Source organism: Mastigoproctus giganteus, chromosome 13 (genome assembly GCF_048544385.1).
Source record: "Mastigoproctus giganteus isolate SK-2022 chromosome 13, ASM4854438v1, whole genome shotgun sequence".
NCBI classification, from domain to species: domain Eukaryota; kingdom Metazoa; phylum Arthropoda; class Arachnida; order Uropygi; family Thelyphonidae; genus Mastigoproctus; species Mastigoproctus giganteus.
The window spans coordinates 102834279-102852676 of NC_143587.1; the positions used below are offsets into that span (position 1 = coordinate 102834279).

At 35.8% G+C, this 18398-nt stretch overlaps 1 protein-coding gene across 2 annotated transcripts in view; it reads left to right on the plus strand.

Moving 5' to 3' along the window:
- The window catches only part of Pyroxd1 (pyridine nucleotide-disulfide oxidoreductase domain 1), a 143968-nt gene that overhangs the window by 86828 nt on the left and 38742 nt on the right, over positions 1–18398 (plus strand). For both annotated transcript variants that reach the window (XM_090387499.1, XM_090387500.1), the window contains exons 7-8: positions 3225–3385; positions 12608–12699. In XM_090387499.1, coding sequence (XP_090243625.1) covers positions 3225–3385; positions 12608–12699 — 253 coding nt within the window. The remainder of the gene's footprint in view (positions 1–3224; positions 3386–12607; positions 12700–18398) is intronic.

Sequence of the window (18398 nt, forward strand, 5' to 3'; positions counted from 1 at the left end):
GTTTGTTAGAATAAAAAGATTCCACCTGATATACCTAATTGCCATAAATATCTTCCCAAAGTACAACATGTGTAATTAATGAAAATATGAGAAATTGTGCAAATGGGAATCATGACAACCAAACATACATTTTATTGCATTTACGTGTACAAACTGAAATGAAAAGTTAACGGACTAGTATTATGTAGTGTAAATCAGCAAAGTAAGCCCTCATTATTTTGTTGTTCCTCCTCAAGCTGCAATTACAGCCTTGCAACGATCTGACAGTTAATCAACTTCTGGATATATGATTGCCCAATTTCATAGTACCATACCCTTACAATGCTCTCCTGCAGCTGAATCTGGACTGTTGCCGGGCCAGTCCAACACTGTAATGCCAGCATTTGTGAGGTTTCTTAAGGGAGAAAAATGAGGGAAATCATTGGTGTAAGTATGTTTTAAGCCTTGTGAGACCAGAAAACAAACTCATCATTAAATCTAAATAGCATAAAACTTACCAATTTTCCTGTGGTAAGGTGCTGAGTCTTTTGAAAAATGCAGTTTTGGACATCTGTGTGGTGATCCCTAATAACAGGTTTCAAGCACTTCTCCAAGATAGCAGTGTAGGTTTCTGCATTCACCATTCCGTTAATAAACTTAATTCGCCCCCCCCTTACTTGTTATGCATCCCCAGACCATCTGACCGGCACGGAACTTTACAGTCGGTGTTATGCAGTCAGGATGGTATGTCTCTGATTTTCGTCTACTGACATATCGCTTCCCACCCAAGTCTTGCAGGTTGAATTTCTGCATGGCTTGGATGGGAAGCCATGCAGAAATTCAACATGGTTTCGTTGTAGAAGTTGATAGCTTAAAGGCAGAACTAGACAAACATTTGGAGTGGATGGGTGAAATTAGCTTTTTTTTTTTTTTTTTTTTTTTTGGATGATGCTATATAAGCTTACTTTCATGCATCATGTGCCTATGCTAATGCTAAGTTTGTCCTGCTTCATACTTCTTAATTAATTATCTTCATTTCTAAATCAATTTTGTTTCATTTCCTAGCACTGCCAGCACTTGTTATTATTAGCTATGTGGTGTAAGGAAGCCTGAGGCTTATGCTGCACCAGCCCAAAAAAATTCCCAAGTTACCCTGAGAGAGAGAAAAGAATGATGATAAGAATGATAAGATGAAAGAATGAATGCTCAGGACCCTGAGTGTGCCAAGCCCATAGTCATCAGATGTGAGCCTCTAGGGTTTGCACTTTCTGTTGGTCCCTTTCCCTTCACTGTTCTAATAAGTAAATAGGAATGAAGAGAAGATTGCCGACCGGGCTAGACGGGTGGGTAAAGTGCCTGCCTGGCAACCCAAAGGTCGCAGGTTCGAATCCCGCCTCGGGCTTGGATATCACGATGGTGCCTCACTATCTGGTTGGATCTCGCGGCCACGATACACGAAGGAAGCAGGAAAAAACTGGTTCCTTCGTGTACAGTAAAAAAAAAATAAAAAAGAGCGAAGATTCTGAAAATTTATTTATGTTTTTATATGATTGAAGATTTCAGTGAAGGGGAAACTCATTTCACCATAATACCATAATGTAAACACCCACAGAATTCCAGTTATCGGTATTATTGCAAATGCAATAAGATCAAGTTTACTATCCGTTTATAATAGATTGCGCTAACAGAAAAATTCAATAAACCAGAAAGTGCAAATTGTTTTATGTTAGTGACCTCCAGAAATGAGTTTTAGAAAAATATCACAAAGGCGTTCAAATTGATTCTTATAACAGAACATATGATAACGATGAAAGTGTAGTGCAACTTCCACTATAAAAATGACCTTTTAGAGAGATAAAAAGCTTAGTTATATAGCAAAAATTTCAACTTCCGAGGTCTTGGAATGAATTACCAAAAAAAAAAAAAAAAAACACAAACAATGTGTTACTGGGTTCACATTACGATATTTTCACAATACTTCCATTTATTCCTGCGGGGTGCAAAATACGTTTCCACGATTTTTTTAAGTTTGCACCAGCCGGCAAAAACTTACGTAAAGTCGAATTTCCATAAGTCAAGTATTACGTAAGCTGGGGAGTGCCTGTATACAATTATATAAAATAAATATAGAAAAGGTTCAAAAAAATTCTACATGTTATGAACATAGTAGTGGGAAATGCATTTAATAAATGTAAAGCAGTTGGAAAATCTCCAATGTTTTCATGTTGTAAACATTTTTTTTATATTATATTTAGTACTTATAACAGGTATATATTCATTTTAACAGATATGAGGAGCAGTATTTCCCCCTAGCATACCTTTTGTATAAAAGTTGGAACTGGGATAATGGTATCATAGGACGATAAAGAAAAGTATTTCATACTTTGCCAGGCATTCTATACACTGACATTCTGTGCAAAGATATTCGGCAATGTATATAATAGAATATGCATAATTAGTACCATTAAAATTTTATTTTAATCAAGTATGGATCTCTCATTAACCCTTCACGATCATATTGCCACTAATTATTTTATTGCTTTTATTTAAAAAATCATTTGCATATATTGCAGAAATCACTCTTTAATATTCAGTTTTTATTATGAGGTCAAGGCACTGAGCAGCAAACCAGCTTCTCACAGCTGAATACATAAAAAGGCTGTGCCAACATATAAAATGACTTTTTATAACTTTCGTTTTTTGAGGCATAAAGTGCATAAATTCAAATTGATGGTAATTTATTTTTGGCCAGTTGGTAGCTGATTGTTGGAACCGTCTCCCGTTTGGTGTAATATAATGAATAGTCATTATATTACACCAAGCACTGGCCATCCATTTGAATAAATTCAAGGAAGAAGTAGACAGACTGTTGAAGGAATGAACAGGTGATATAGAAAAGTTTATTTATTATTATTTTTTTTTTATGCCATATAAACTTGCTTTTTAACATCATTTTCCAGTAATCGTAATACTAATACACTGATGCATCTGACTTTGGCATTAGTCCAAAAATAAACATGTTTGAACCTATGTGGCCCACTGCTGGGCTGCCTTAATGTTAACCCAGATACACCCACCAGTTAATTTTAATTGTGATGACTATTCATTATATTACGCAAAAACATTGACTTTTTATATTTGCTGCTTCGTGCCAATTTATTAAAATTAACAAAATTCAATTTTTTTATTCTTGATTTAAAATATTGATACAAAAAGTTAATCCAAATGTATATGCTATGTTCTAGATATGAAATTGAAAACTGTCAAGTTGTATGGGTGATTAGACAAAACTCAATTGGGGCCACATTCTTCGATGCTGGAGCAGCAGAATTCTTGATTTCTCAATTGAAAGTTGAAAAAACAAAAGAAGAAAGAATTTTAAAAAGGACAAAGTATATGGAAACAGGTATGTTCTGGGAAACATGATTTTAATAATAATAATACTCAATAATATTAAAATCTTTGTTTGCAGTCTTGAATAATAGAAACTGGACGCTGCTGCTGTTAAAATTCTTGTTTAGAACAGAGAATACTCTTTTAATAAAAGAGTATACATACATTTAGTACTTATAACAGTATGCTTACAGTCACAAATTTGTGACTGTAAGCATCGCATTCTTGTTTCTCACAAAATTTGTGAAAAGCAGGATGTAATGATATATAATTGTGAGTGGATAACTGGAAAAGATACCTTTTAAGTTTTTAACACTTTTTTTTTTTTTTTTTTTTTTTTAGTGAATTCGATATAACCTTGCATTGCAGCTGCAATACGTAATGATTAATTGGTTGAATTCCTATTCTGCATGTCATTAGTAATGAACTGTCCATTATATAAAAATTACATGAGAAAAGCATTTGTTCATTCAGTTCTCACTTTTGGATTGAGAAAAGGTACAGTTGAGTTCACACCTACAGATATTTGATGCTGACCTAGACTATCTTAAGAATGAATTTAAATTAGTTTACTTATCTGATCAAAGTGTATTGTCATCATCATCAGCCATTTTCAATCCACTACAGGATGAAGGCCTCTCCAGCAACTTTCCAGTTCCTTCTATTTTGAGCACTGGCCATCCATTTACTACCCAAAAACTCATGAATTTCATCTATCCATCTCCGCCTTTGTCTTCCAGGTTTTCTTCTAGCTCCTCTTGGGTACCATTCTGTTATTTTCTTAGTCCGTCTGTCATCATGTCTTCGAGCTATGTGTCCTGCCCAAGACCATAATCCATGTGTTTCTCTTCTTATCTAACAGTCTGATTCCCAATATAATTCATTCCATTCTTCGCTGTGTAGTTCTTAGCTTCTCTTCCATTCTTTTGGTGAGTGCCCAAGTTTCACTTCCATAAGTCATGGTGGGGAGTATACATTGGTTCATTATTTTACGTTTCAGACAAACTGGGATATTGCTCTTCAGTATGTGACTATATTTCCTGAATGCTATCCATCCAAAATTTATTCTTCTCTTGACTTCCAGCCATTTATCATTATTACAGCTAATAACTTGTCCCAGATAAGTATATGACTCCACCTTTTCAATTACTGCTCCTTCAATCATTATTTCCCTTTCTGTGGCATACTTGTTCATCATTACTTTTGTTTTAGCCATATTCATCTTTAGTCCAAAATCCTTACTAACTGTGCATAACTGATTAAGATTTTCCTCTAATTCTTTGGGATAGTGGCTTGTGACCACAATGTCATCTGCAAATCGTAAATGGTTTAGGTGCTCTCCGTTCACATTGACTCCTTTCTGCAACCAGTCTAATCTTCTGAAAGCTTCCTCAAGGGCAGCAGTAAACAGCTTCGGAGATATTGTGTCTCCTTGTCTTTGTCTAGTATTTGTTTTCCTACTGTCTTTGTCTAGTATTTATTTATGATTTTCTGATGATTTCCCCATATATTTATGATTTTCTTCAAAATCATAAATATATGGGGTATCTATGCCTTGTCTTTCCAGTGCCCGAAACATTGCCTTATGCTGTATGGAGTCAAATGCCTTTTCATAATCCACAAATGCCAGGCATAATGGTGTTTTATATTCATTTGCTTTCTCCATTAGCTGTAATATTACGTGAAGGTGATCCATAGTTGAGAATCCTGTCCTAAAGCCAGCTTTCTGTTTCGGTTGATTCTCATCAAGTATTCTTTCTAATCTGTTAGTAATGACCCTTGTGAACAACTTGTAGATGTGGGATAACAAGCTAATTGGTCTATAATTTCCAATTTCTGATTTATCTCCTTTCTTATGCAGCAAAACTATGATTGCATTATTCCACTGCTTAGGCGTCACACCTTTTCGAATGCACTTTGTGAAGAGCCTTGCCAGTTTTTGTGTTATGTCTCTTCCTCCCAATTTTGACAACTCTACAGTAACTTCATCTTCTCCCGGGGCTTTCTGATTCTTCATTTTCTTCAATGCATGTTCTACCTCATCAGGAAGAATATCGGGTATGTCGTATGTTGCTACTTTGCAATCCATCTTCCCCACTGCTGGCATCATTCCCTCGCTCCTTGTATAATTCTCTATAGTAGTCTTCTGCTATTTGAATTATGCCTTCCCTGCTGTTTATAAGTACATCATCGCTATTCTTCAGTTTCAGTATCATTTGTCTTTCTATATTACTGCTCATGGCTGCTGATTTAAATCCTTTGTTTTCCCTTAATGTTTGTTCTACTTTTCTTGTGTTAAATCTTCTTATGTCCTCTCTGAGTTTCTTTCTAATGGCTTTGCATAACTCAGTATACTCAATTTTCTCCCTGTCAGTGTTTTTCTTCCTCTTCATTTGTCATCTTCGGTTCATCATGACAAGTGTTTCTTGACTGATTTTTTTCTTCTTTGGATTTCTTTTTCCCTATAGGTTTCTTGGGCTTTATCACTTTCAGAAAGTTGTAATATTCCTCGTCGATATCTTGGTCCTTAGCAGTCTGCAGAAGCTCAAACTTGTTCTTAAATTCCAGTACATACTGCTTTTTCTCCTCCTCTGTTATCTCAAAGACCTGTGTATTATTTACTAGTGTATTGTAGTATGCTGCAGATGGAAAAACTAGAAGAAAGTTGTTAACATTGACCCAAATTTCTAATATACAAAGTTAGGTCTCTCCAGAGTATAGAAGTAGAAGGAATAAGTGAAGAAAAATAGCAGTTATGGAAGTGAATTGTAAATGGTTAGTTGATGCATGTGTTAAGACTTGTAGAATTAAATACCAGTTGAACTATTCCTGTAGAAATATCTCTATGTGCAAAAACTGAATATCTGTGTGATGATTTTCTGATGATTTCCCCATATATTTATGATTTTCTTCAAAATCATAAATATATGAGCATTGTTTTTTTTTTTTTATGGAATTACTGAACTGTGCTAAATTTTTGCACTAATGGCTCATAGGTATGACCTGAATATCAATAGCCCCTAAATGTAATTTAGGAATTTCATAAGATTAGTCTGTTTAGGCATTGCATTATAAAAGGATGTCTATAACCAACCAGTGAATAAGCGATATTAATGATATCTTAAAACAAAAAAGGTGTTCCATTGCCTATTTACAAATGAAGTGTATACAGTAGAACTCCATTAATCTGGACTTGACGGGACCACACTCTATCCAAATTAACCGGAATATACCAGAAACTTTAACATACCAGTTTTTATTTAAAGTTACTAAAGGACAAAATTTTAACTAAATTGAATATTAAATTAATAAAACAATATTTTAAAGTAAAAATTATAAAAAGTAAAAGAACACGGTAAGTAAACAAAATACTGTACAAAGCAATAAAGTTTTAATGTAGAACATTATATTACACAAAATTAAACAAAAAAAAAATATATATATATATATATATATTACAACACAAAACAATTAACTATTTTCGAGAAGTTTACTTAAAATAGTCCTCAATGTTGTTTTGCTTTAATTTTGAAACTCACTTTCAAAATTAATGCATACGCGTGGACAGTGCTAGCTGCAGCTGTCAACTGTGAATAGCGAGCACTCGAGATTACCCTACGATTGTCTCTGACCATACCACGTGGTCCAGTCAGATTTCTGGAGATCACAACCATAAAGCAATAAAAACAATTAGCAGTCCCCTGTTTAGGATTTTCTCTTAGTGCAATCTATTATAAACGGATAGTAAATATGATCTTATTGAATTTGCAATACTATCAACAGCTGGAATTCTGTGGGTTTTATGTTATTATGGTGAAATGTGTTTCCCCTTCCATGAAATCAATGTTAGTTGAACATAAATATATATATTTTTTCGATAGGTAGAATTTTTCCCCTGTCTGGATTAACAAAGTCTGGAGCATTGGGGTCTGGATTAACGGGGTTCTACTGTATTTCTATGCATGCCACTTCCATGGTGTAATGCAGTAGTGAGCTTACTTTTTTTTTTGCATAAAGTCCAATTCAGGACTTTATGCAAAACATTTGTGATTCACATTATAAATGATATATGTATATTTTATTTATTTATCATTAATAATATTACAAATTTTCCAATGGCATCAAACTATGCAAGTGCCTATATTGAGGCAGTCAGTATTATTATATAAAATAACATTTATGAAAATATTGATCCACTGGCAATTTACTGGCTACATTACCCATCTATGGACAGATTCAATGGAAAAGTTTGGTGAATCTCAAGCAGTTGCTCTTGACATTTCAAAGGCATTTGATCATTTTTGGCATAAAGGGCTTCTAAATAAGCTTCCATCTTATGGTTTGCCAGCTGTTTTTTGTAATTATATATCCAGTTTTCTTTCTGACCACTGTGCATCATGGTAGATGGCTCTCTGCCTTCTAATTTCTCCACTAATACAGGTCTTCCCCAAGGTTCGGTTCTTTCTCCCACTCTTTTCCTCATGTATATTAATGGCCTTCTTCCGTTGACTGGAAATACTATCCATAGTTTTGCTGATGATAGCACATTGCATTCAACTTCTCGAATATCCACTACCAATTCCTTAAATGCTGATCTCCAATGGGGCAAAGACAACTTAGTTGTCTTTGCCCCATTGGAGATCAGCTATTGTTATTAATGGAGTCCCACAGGGTTTGGTGTTGGGCCCGTTGTTTTGTATATTTATCAATGATATTGATAAAGGTATATCAGGCTTTTTTCTGTTTCTGTTGCATACCTTTTCTATACTTCTCTTCTTCCTCATTTATTCCTTCAACTTCCACTTTTTTGAACAAGATCCCTTCATACATGTTTCCTGAAAATTACAATCTTTTAAGTCTAATGTCAGCAGGTACTTCTTTCATCTTCTCAACCTTCAACCCATGCACTCTATTAAATACTATAGGTTGTAATACCTCTCGTGCATAGAGTTTTCATTAAAAAAAATACCTCCCTTTGAGGAGTATCTCACCCCATCCTTGCTTTACATTAGTGGCACCACTGGTAATGATCAGAGCCCTGTACGTGGCATACCAAAGATAATATTTTATTTTCTCATTAAGAATTCATATTTCTTCCAAACCATTTTAAAATGAAGAAACCTAAATAGAAAAAATATAAATTTTATAGGAAAAAACTATATAGTGATTTCCACTGACACTGTATTGATCATTTGATACTGATTATTATTAATAGTTATAATAGCCTTGCAGTCATAATTCGCTTACTGTCACATATGTGATAGTAAAGGATTACGATTAATACTTGATTTATTGTAATATGAATTATATGAATTCTTGAGCTGTGAAATACAAATACCTTACCAATTATATATATTTACATATCCGAAAAGTGGGCTGGTGCACACCATACATATACCATCTTCTGCCAATTTTCGAGGAATAATCTCTTCCCGTAGTTCCCACAAATTTTTCTGCAGCAGTGTAGCTGTGCCGTTCCTGAAAATGTTCCTAGTAAAATAAGGATAAATAAGATTGTCCCCAACATCACTCCATCAAACATTAAAGGAAAAGTTATGTTGAGAGTTAGCACCGACAGTCAAAAAAGTAGTATGTACTGGAACTTAAGAACAAGTTTGAGCTTCTATAGACTGCTCAGGACCAAGATATCGATGAGGAATATTATAACTTTCTGAAAGTGATAAAGCCCAAGAAACCTATAGGGAAAAAGAAAACCAAAGAAGAAAAAATTAATCAAGAAACACTTGTTATGATGAACTGAAGGTGAAAAATGAAGAGCAAGATAAACACTGACAAGGAGAAAATTGAGTATACTGAGTTATGCAAAGCCATTAGAAAGAGACTCCGAGAGGACATAAGAAGAAAGCAAATGAATATAAAACACCATTATGCCTGGCATTTGTGGATTATGAAAAGGCATTTGACTCCATACAGCATAAGGCAATGTTTCGGGCACTGGAAAGACAAGGCATAGATACTCCACATATTATGATTTTGAAGAAAATATACGAGAATGCTACCTCCTTTATTAGACAAAGACAGTAGCAAATTTAAAATCAAGAAAGGAGTTCAACAAGCAGACACAATATCTCCGAAGCTGTTTACTGCTGCCCTTGAGGAAGCTTTCAGAAGATTAGACTGGTTGCAGAAAGGAGTCAGTGTGAACGGAGAGCACCTAAACCATTTACAATTTGCAGATGACATTGTGGTCATAAGCCACGATCCCAAAGAATTAGAGGAAAATCTTAATCAGTTATGCACAGTTAGTAAGGATTTTGGACTAAAGATGAATATGGCTAAAACAAAAGTAATGATGAATAAGTATGCCACAGAAAGGGAAATAATGATTGAAGGAGCAGTAATTGAAAAGGTGGAGTCATATACTTATCTGGGACACGTTATTAGCTGTAATAATGATAAGTGGCTGGAAGTCAAGAGAAGAATAAATTTGGATGGATAGCATTCAGGAAATACTATAGTCACATACTGAAGAGCAATATCCCAGTTTGTCTGAAATGTAAAATAATGAACCAATGTATACTCCCCACCATGACTTATGGAAGTGAAACTTGGGCACTCACCAAAAGAATGGAAGAGAAGCTGAGAACTACACAGCGAAGACTGGAACGAATTATATTGGGAATCAGACTGTTAGATAAGAAGAGAAACACATGGATTAGGCAGCAAACTCAAGTAAAGGACATTCTTATAAAAACTAAAGAACTAAAATGGTCTTGGCCAGGACAGATAGCTCGAAGACATGATGACAGATGGACTAAGATAATAACAGAATGGTACCCAAGAGGAGCTAGAAGAAAACCTGGAAGACAAAGGCAGAGATGGATAGATGAAATTCATGAGTTTGTGGGTAGTAAATGGATGGCCAGTGCTGAAAACAGAAGGAATTGGAAAGTTGCTGGAGAGGCTTTCATCCTGCAGTGGATTGAAAATGGCTGATGATGATGACCGACAGTCATATGTTGGGTTTTCTTCAGCCCTGATATGGGTGTCTTTGAGAGTTGAGAATTCAATTTCTTTAAAATGTGATTTATCTGTAACCAGGATACAATAAATTTGAGGATCACATGTACTTTGCAAAATGAGTCACCAACAGACAAACAAAAATTTCTGCATTTATTCATATTTTATAGCAATTCTTGCACCGGCATACTGTGAAAAAAATACAATTGCTGTTCATAATAATGACCTCCATATACTTGCAGATGAAACACTTACTTGACTTAGTAACCAACTTGGATAGAATGAAGTATTTGCTCTTCAACATTTGCAGTTTGTCAAAATCTCCCTTAACCAGCCTTAATGGTTTTGCCATACCTGCTTCTCTAAGTTGTCTCTCCACAACAAATGTTTTATGATTTGGTACTTGTCATTTTAGAAATTTTTGGCATATCATCAAAAGCAGATGTGGAATGAAGAACCTTACCATAAGTTAAAATCATATCAGTTAACACAAAGTACAGATTTGTGATGTATAACCTCCATGCACAAGTACATGGCGGGTGACCACCCAGGTGTGAACCAACGTAGGCAGGGGTGGAGGTGTGGCATCCACACCACATGGACGAATGCCACCCTCTATGTTACCAGCAGTACTAGGTGGTAGATGACTCTCATCAACTGGTGCAATACCACCACTTTGCTTATTGGAGGCTTGAAGTGGTGGAACCCATGTTTAGTCTCTAGAGCTAAGTTCCAGTCAACCCTTCCCCATCTCTTCCATCATGCAGTATGATTGATGACTTTTGAGGTTATAATGAACATACAGATTGAATATTCCTTACATTTCGAGGGTACAGCTCTAAAACGGTGTTCGCAGGCTGGCCGCTAGTTAGTACACCGGACCTAACCTATTGGTAACTCTCTAGGAGGCTTCTGGATCAGCTAGTGTATAATCTTGCTACCTCTATTCTGCCAGATAGTGACTGGAGGGAGTCCAAATAGTGTGTATGCGGGGAGCATTGTTGAGGCCACGTTATGTCAAGGCTCTGGGTATATTCTTACCATGTGTATGCCATATCCAAAAATTTCATTACTTCATACAGCATGTCCCACCCACTTTTTCTTACTATTGAATACACCATGAATTGTCAAACTAATAGAGCAAGCTTATCTGCGAAAAGATCTAAACCTCCCAAACACTTCCTAATTCATTTCACAAATATATGTGGTCTCAATTCTAATCTCAACGTTGTCCATTTCCACTTGCAGTCTGCCAAACCCCATGTACATTTTCTGACAGAATCTCAGTTATCGGTTGATTCAACTACTGCTCATCTCAGATGCCCAAATTATTCGCTGTATGATTCCTTTCGCCTCAAAGGTGGTAATTGTGCATATGTCCGTTCTGATATTCCCTGTCAGAGACATGGCAAATTGGAATCTCCTCTTTTCGATCTTCTCTGGCTTAAAATCTCTATCTCATTGTGTCAAATTCATCTGTTGTCTCTACCGTTCTTCCAAGTCCACTAATCACTTGGAGCTCTTTGACTTCTCTCTTTGCAACTTGACTTTCTCCAGTCCAACTTTCCTAACAGTGAGGTAATTTTCCTTGGTGATTTTAATGTTCACAACTCCGGCTGGCTTCCATTTTCTAGTCACAGCGACCCAGCTGGTCGAGATGCTGAGGCTTTTTCAATTACTAATGACCTTGCATAGATTGTTCATTTACCTACAACAATAACGGACAATCGTAATCATACAGCCAACACGCTTGATCTTTTTCTCACAAACAACCCTTCTAAGTACACTGTCGAAGTGTGAGGTTACCAATGTCAACAAATATCTTCTTTTGTCTTGTCAACCTCCAACCCAAGCACGGTACTAAGTACTATAGGTTCTAATACCTCTCGAGTTTGGGGTTTACTTAAAAAAAAAAAAATCAGTTTAACAAATGCCACACTGTAAACAATGAAGCATTTGTGGAATCTGAAACTCAGTTACTCTGTCACACTGATTACTCACAACTGGGTAACTGGTATGATTTGTTTAGTAAAACAGAACTATTTGTGTCAGTGTTGGTACATATGTTTGTAATGTTTAAATTAAATTTTACACAGTTTTGTAATTTATGATTAATGTTTAATATCTCATACATAAAGACTTGAGACATGTTTATAGGAACTTTTTTTTTCTTATTTTTAGCTGTAGAATATGCTCCTACATTTATTCCATGCAACTTTGAAAAACCCTATATATGTGTCCAATCTTTTCTAAGATGCTGAATCTGCTGGAAAGAAAGAAGGAGTCATAGGCGGAGCCTTAGGTCCAGATTGGTCATCAGGAATTACTATGAAAGGAATTGTTCAGGTAAGCAGATATAATCATACCTAAGTAGACTGTAAAACTAATAAAATTGTCACTAATTGCTGGCCTACCTTATCCGGTTTTATTTGAAATGATATCGATTTGAGTACATAATTTTCTTCATTGTATGTTTACTAAATTATTGATAATGGAATCTCTATGCTTTCTATATATGAAGTATTAGGCCTTTCTCTTTTTTTGAATCATCTGTCAAGGGCAGATATCACAGCCTCTGACTTCCAATAAGGTTGTAATAGATGTATGTGATGCAAGAAAGCAAGCATATGAGCTTATATAGTATCAGCCAAAAAAAAAAAAAAAATTTCACACAATCATTCCTCTAAAAGTTTGTCCATTTCCTCCTTGAATTTATTTAAGCTATCAACTTTCCACAACGACATATAGAAGTTTGTTCCAGCAATTAACCACCCGCTGGCTAAAGGCAAATTTCCGCAAATCTGTTCTACAACTGTCTTTCCTCGATTTGAATTTATGCTCCCTCAGGTTTGTAATCTGAGCAAGCAGAAGAATCCCATCAGAATTCAGCATGCTCAACCCATTCAAGGCCTTATACGCCTCAATCAGATTGCCTTGCAGGTGCCTAGTCTCCAGCCACTGTAATTTGCAGGACTTAAGCCTTTCTTGGTAAGAGGACACCTTCGTTCCCATCACCGATCTTGTTGCCCTTCTCTGTACACACTCAAGCAACTCTACATTCTTCCTAAAATGAGACCTCCAGACCTGTACACAGTACTGAAAGCATGGCCTGACCATTGATTAAACAAAGGGATAATTACCTCCTTTTCCCTGCTAGCAAAATTCCTGTATATTATTGACAATACCCCGTGACCTGCTCTGGCAGCCTGTCTGCATTGCTCAGAAAACTTCATATCTGACTGCATAATCACTCCAAGATCTTTTTCATTTTCTACCACCCTAAGTGTAGTACCACACAGTTGTGACGGGCACCTCCATAGCCAGGTGGGAAGGAGCAGCAGCAGTGCGTAGCACACGCTTCTTGATTAGACCGGGGTTCAAGCCCGTCGCCACCAAATACGGAGGATGCGGAAAGGTCAAGGAATGACTACCGCATATCCTGGAGCAATATGGCCTTAGTTGCTAATGCTCCTAAAAACCAAATAACAAACAAACAGTTGTGACAGAGATATGTTGTATATACACTGCCCTACCATTAATATCTGACCACCCATCTGTTTATAGTTAGTTGCATCTGACCTAAGAACCAGATATCAGACAAAACTATAAATATGCTCATAGGCCTTTGAAAAGACAGTATTACAATTGTGAATGCAAGATGATGTAATTGATAGAGTTATAGACTTCCATTGCCGAATGATAATAGGGTGCCACAATAGCAATCAGACTCGGTTTTTTTTGTTTTTTTTTTATGAAATCCCCAACACGAAAGGTATTAGAACTTGTAGTACTTAGCAGCATGCATGGGTTGAAGGTTGAGAAGATGAAAGAAGATACTTGTTGACATTAGACTTGAATTTCTGTAGATTGTAATTTTCAGGAAATATGTATGAAGGAAGGTTATTTGAGAAAACAGAAGGTGAATGAATAAATGAGCTTATGCCAAGAGAGATCAGAAGTTAGAATAATCCCAAATGCAGATATATGATCTTGCTTAGAAATCAGTGTCATTGAAGATAAGTCAGTACAACAATCCTGATTCTTTCTGCAAACCTATGAAATTTTTATACTGTGAAATCAAAGAATCACTGACTTTTATAAGAAAGCATATCCTGCTCATTTTGTTGTTAGAATTGGTGACCAAGACAAATCATGCATTCTACTTTATGTCTGTCATTCACATGTTGAAAATATGAGGTAATTGATTAATGGAAGATGAAAACGTTTGATATACCTATAGTGACATGAACCCAAAGAAGAATAACATAGAATTGTTAATTTTGCATGTGCAATATTTGAAGGTGCTAACCATAATACTTCTTGGACAACAGTCAGGTTATAGAAAACTGCCTTGCTTTCTATGTGATTGGAAGAGCAAGGATAAAACTAATCATTGGATTAGAAAGACATGACTATAAAAGACTGATCATCAATAAACCATTTGTCTCTCCAAGAAACCTGAGGGGGCATAGATTCAAATTGGGAAAAGACAGTTGTTAGAATAGATGTGCGGAAGTTTGCCATTAGCCAACAGGTAGTTGATTGCTGGAACAGACTTCCATCTGTTGTTGTGTAAGTTAATAGCCTTAAATAAATTTAAGGCTGAACTAGACAAACATTTGGAGTGATTGGATGGGTGAAATGGGAAGGATTTTTTTTTTTTTTTTCTGATACTGTATAAGCTTGCTTTCTTGCATCATGTCTCAACTAATGCTAATGCTAAACATACATCTATCAAGTGAAACAGTTGAAGGCAATAGATAAAGAAAAATGCTGTTTCAGTACATCATTTTAAAATATCCTGAGATGTGCTAAACTCCATGTTGTTTTTTATCACAGACAAATCAGAGGGCTGCTGCAATTTGACAATTTCACAATGTTTGTTTTAAAAAAAATGTGGGGGTTTTGGTTAGCATTCAAGAGTGTTCCTAAAAACTTTTTAGGCATTTATAAATTAAAGGACTATGATAAGATTGTCAGCAACATGTTTAATAGTCCCAAAAAACTTGATTGTGAAATTTCACAATCTAGTTTTCTGAAACTATTAATCTTCCCTCACAGCACCACAGAAATTTGGTGTGGTGAGTGAAAAGCAGCTTGAAAGGTTTCACCATGATATCAAGAGTGTACAGTAAAGATACCAGGGTAAATGGAATGGATCAATGATTCTTCTTAATTTTTGAAATGAAAATTACTTCATCTGTATATACATGCTTTTTCACTAGTGTAGTAAGATTTTTATCAAGTAATCTATTTGTGTGGTCAGTTAATCTTATTATTAATAATTTAAACTAATTTTAATAATCAGAAATTTTATTTATTTTTTATTATTGTTATTTTTTTTTTTTGTTTAAAAATGTTTGGTGGCATCATTGCTTTCCCATCACTTAGCACACAATTCATTAGCTGTATCTGGTTAACTTATTGACCACCATGCGATGTAATAAAGCTGGGAGTCAGTATCCCTGGTTTTTTAATATATGTAGTCTTTTAACTTTTAATGCTATCAACAAGAATTTTTGACACCATAAACACAAAGCTTGATATGTATTATGAACCTTTGTCTAACTTCAGCTCCACAAGATTGTCACTTTTGAATGTGCATATTATAATGTGGTTTCTTTTTTTACATACTAATATTTATTTATGGGAAACTTTTACGTACTTTGTAAGGTATTCTGCCATGATAAATTACAGTATCAGTTTAAATGAATTTACTACCAAATTCTTACCTGTCAATGTATCTCTTTATTTAAATTAGTGGGCCAGTAGGGGATCTTTGTGTCATACATAACTATAGGCCTCTAGCTTTTTATCAGATCAAAACTACCAAAATGTTAATATATAAGGTGTGGCTAGAAAGTTCAATGAATGACTATAAATAAATTCAAACTGTACTTGCTAATCATTTGCTTTTTTTCTATTTTAAAATAGTTTCCTTGAATAGTTCTATATGAACCCATTCTGTTCTCCCAAGGTTGGAGGCATTTTTGGAACTCTGCTGAAATCAATTTTAGTGCACTTCTCCCAAAGCCCAAAAACTTTTTATCAAAAAATTTTGATACTTGTAAATAGAAATCAGATTGTGCCAAATCAGCAAGTAAGACTGTCACACCTGAATGATGAGTTCCCCCATTAGAAATTGGCTCACCAATAAGGCAGTGTATACTGACAAGTTCATGATGCGATGCCCACTTGTTTGGTCATGACACCTTTTGTTTTCCTTAAATGCTCTCAGAGCTTGAAAGTAAAATGTCTGATTGACAGTTTTCCTCAAGGAATAAATTGAGTGGACAATACCTTTTTTTTTTTTTTTTGTTTTGGAAACTCTTTGTCCTCCACTTTTTTGCTCAGTTACGAAATGGTTCAATCAAATCTACAACAACAACGACATTCCATCCGAATGGCTCCAATCCATCTTCGTGGCCCTACCAAAAAAGGCTACCAGCTGGAAATGCAAAGACTTTAGGCTGATCAGTCTAATGAGCCAGGTGCTAAAAGTCTTCCTCAAGGTGATTCAGCAAAGGATAAGATGAAAGTGCACTAGGAAACACACAGTTCGGATTCTGCAGGGGACTAGGCACCAGAGAAGCAATTTTCTGTTTACAAATATTGCTACAAAGGTGCTATGAACATCAAAAAGATGTGTATATATGTTTTATTGATTACGAGAAAGCCTTCGATTCAGTAGACCACGGCCGTCTAATTGACCGACTTAGAAAACTTGGGCTTGAAAACAACGATATCAACTTTATTACAACTTCTCTACTGGAATCAAACAGCCCGGCTTCGCTATGAAAACGACCTGACAGACCCAATTCCAATAAAAAAAGGCGTCTGTCAAGGCTGCCCATTATCTCCCATTCTTTTTAACATCTATTCGGAAATGATCTTCGACCAAACACTGGCTGACAAGAACATCGGCATAAAAGTTAACGGACACTATATCAATAACTTAAGATATGCCGATGACACAGCACTAATAGTGGATTCAGAACAAGATTTACAGACCATCTTGAACGAAGTGGACATAGAAAGCCAAGCATGGGGGCTACGAATCAACAAAAAGAAAACAAAGGTGATGAAGGTCAGCAGGACTGCAAGCAAAATCACAATCAAACTAAACAATGAAAAATTAGAGCAAATACACCGCTTCAAGTATCTCGGAGTACTCATTGATGACCAGCTGAACCATGAGGCCGAAATCAAAAGCAGAATTGAACAAGCCAGGCAGGCATTCACCAAGTGGAAAACCCTCCTCACCGACAGAAGCTTGAACATCATGCTCAAATTACGCACATTGAAATGCTACATCTGGCCAATACTCTAACATCAGCCACTACAAAAAAGCTCCAGGCCTTCGAAATGTGGCTCTACCGAAGAATGCTGAAAATTCCGTGGACAGCCAAGATAACCAACGTAAAGGTCCTGCAGGACATGCACACGGAACGAGACCTGCTCAAAACCATCATCAGCAGGAAATGCAAATACCTAGGTCACATTGCTAGGAACCAACAAAAATATCACCTACTACCACTCATCCTGGAGGGAAAGATCGAAGGCAAGAAACGCCCAGGCAAACTGAAAATGGCATGGCTAGATAACATCAACACCTGGCTTCACATGACAACAGCACAAATTCTACACGCAGCGCTAGACAGAGAACAATATCAAAACGAAGTCGCAAACGCCATTCGGCAGCATTAAAGAAGATGACCTTAGTCAAGATTGTTGAATCAATATTTTATGAAGATTCTCTTTATGCATCCTCAGTTGTTTTTCTGTCATTCTAATAATCATTCTTAAACCAGTAAGAAAAGTTCCTACACTTTTTAAAAATTTTCATGTTTTTGCTGTTGTTTGATTACCAGATCAAGATCTGTCATTTTCTGAAAGAGAAAAGAGACGTTTTCTCTTTCAGAAAATTTCTACCACTCGGACTCTTTCTTTGTCATTGCACACTCCCCATAAACTTCTTTTAACAATTTGTAACTTTCACTGAAACACATGTCAATTTAACCAGAAATTTCAGGTTCATATGTTGT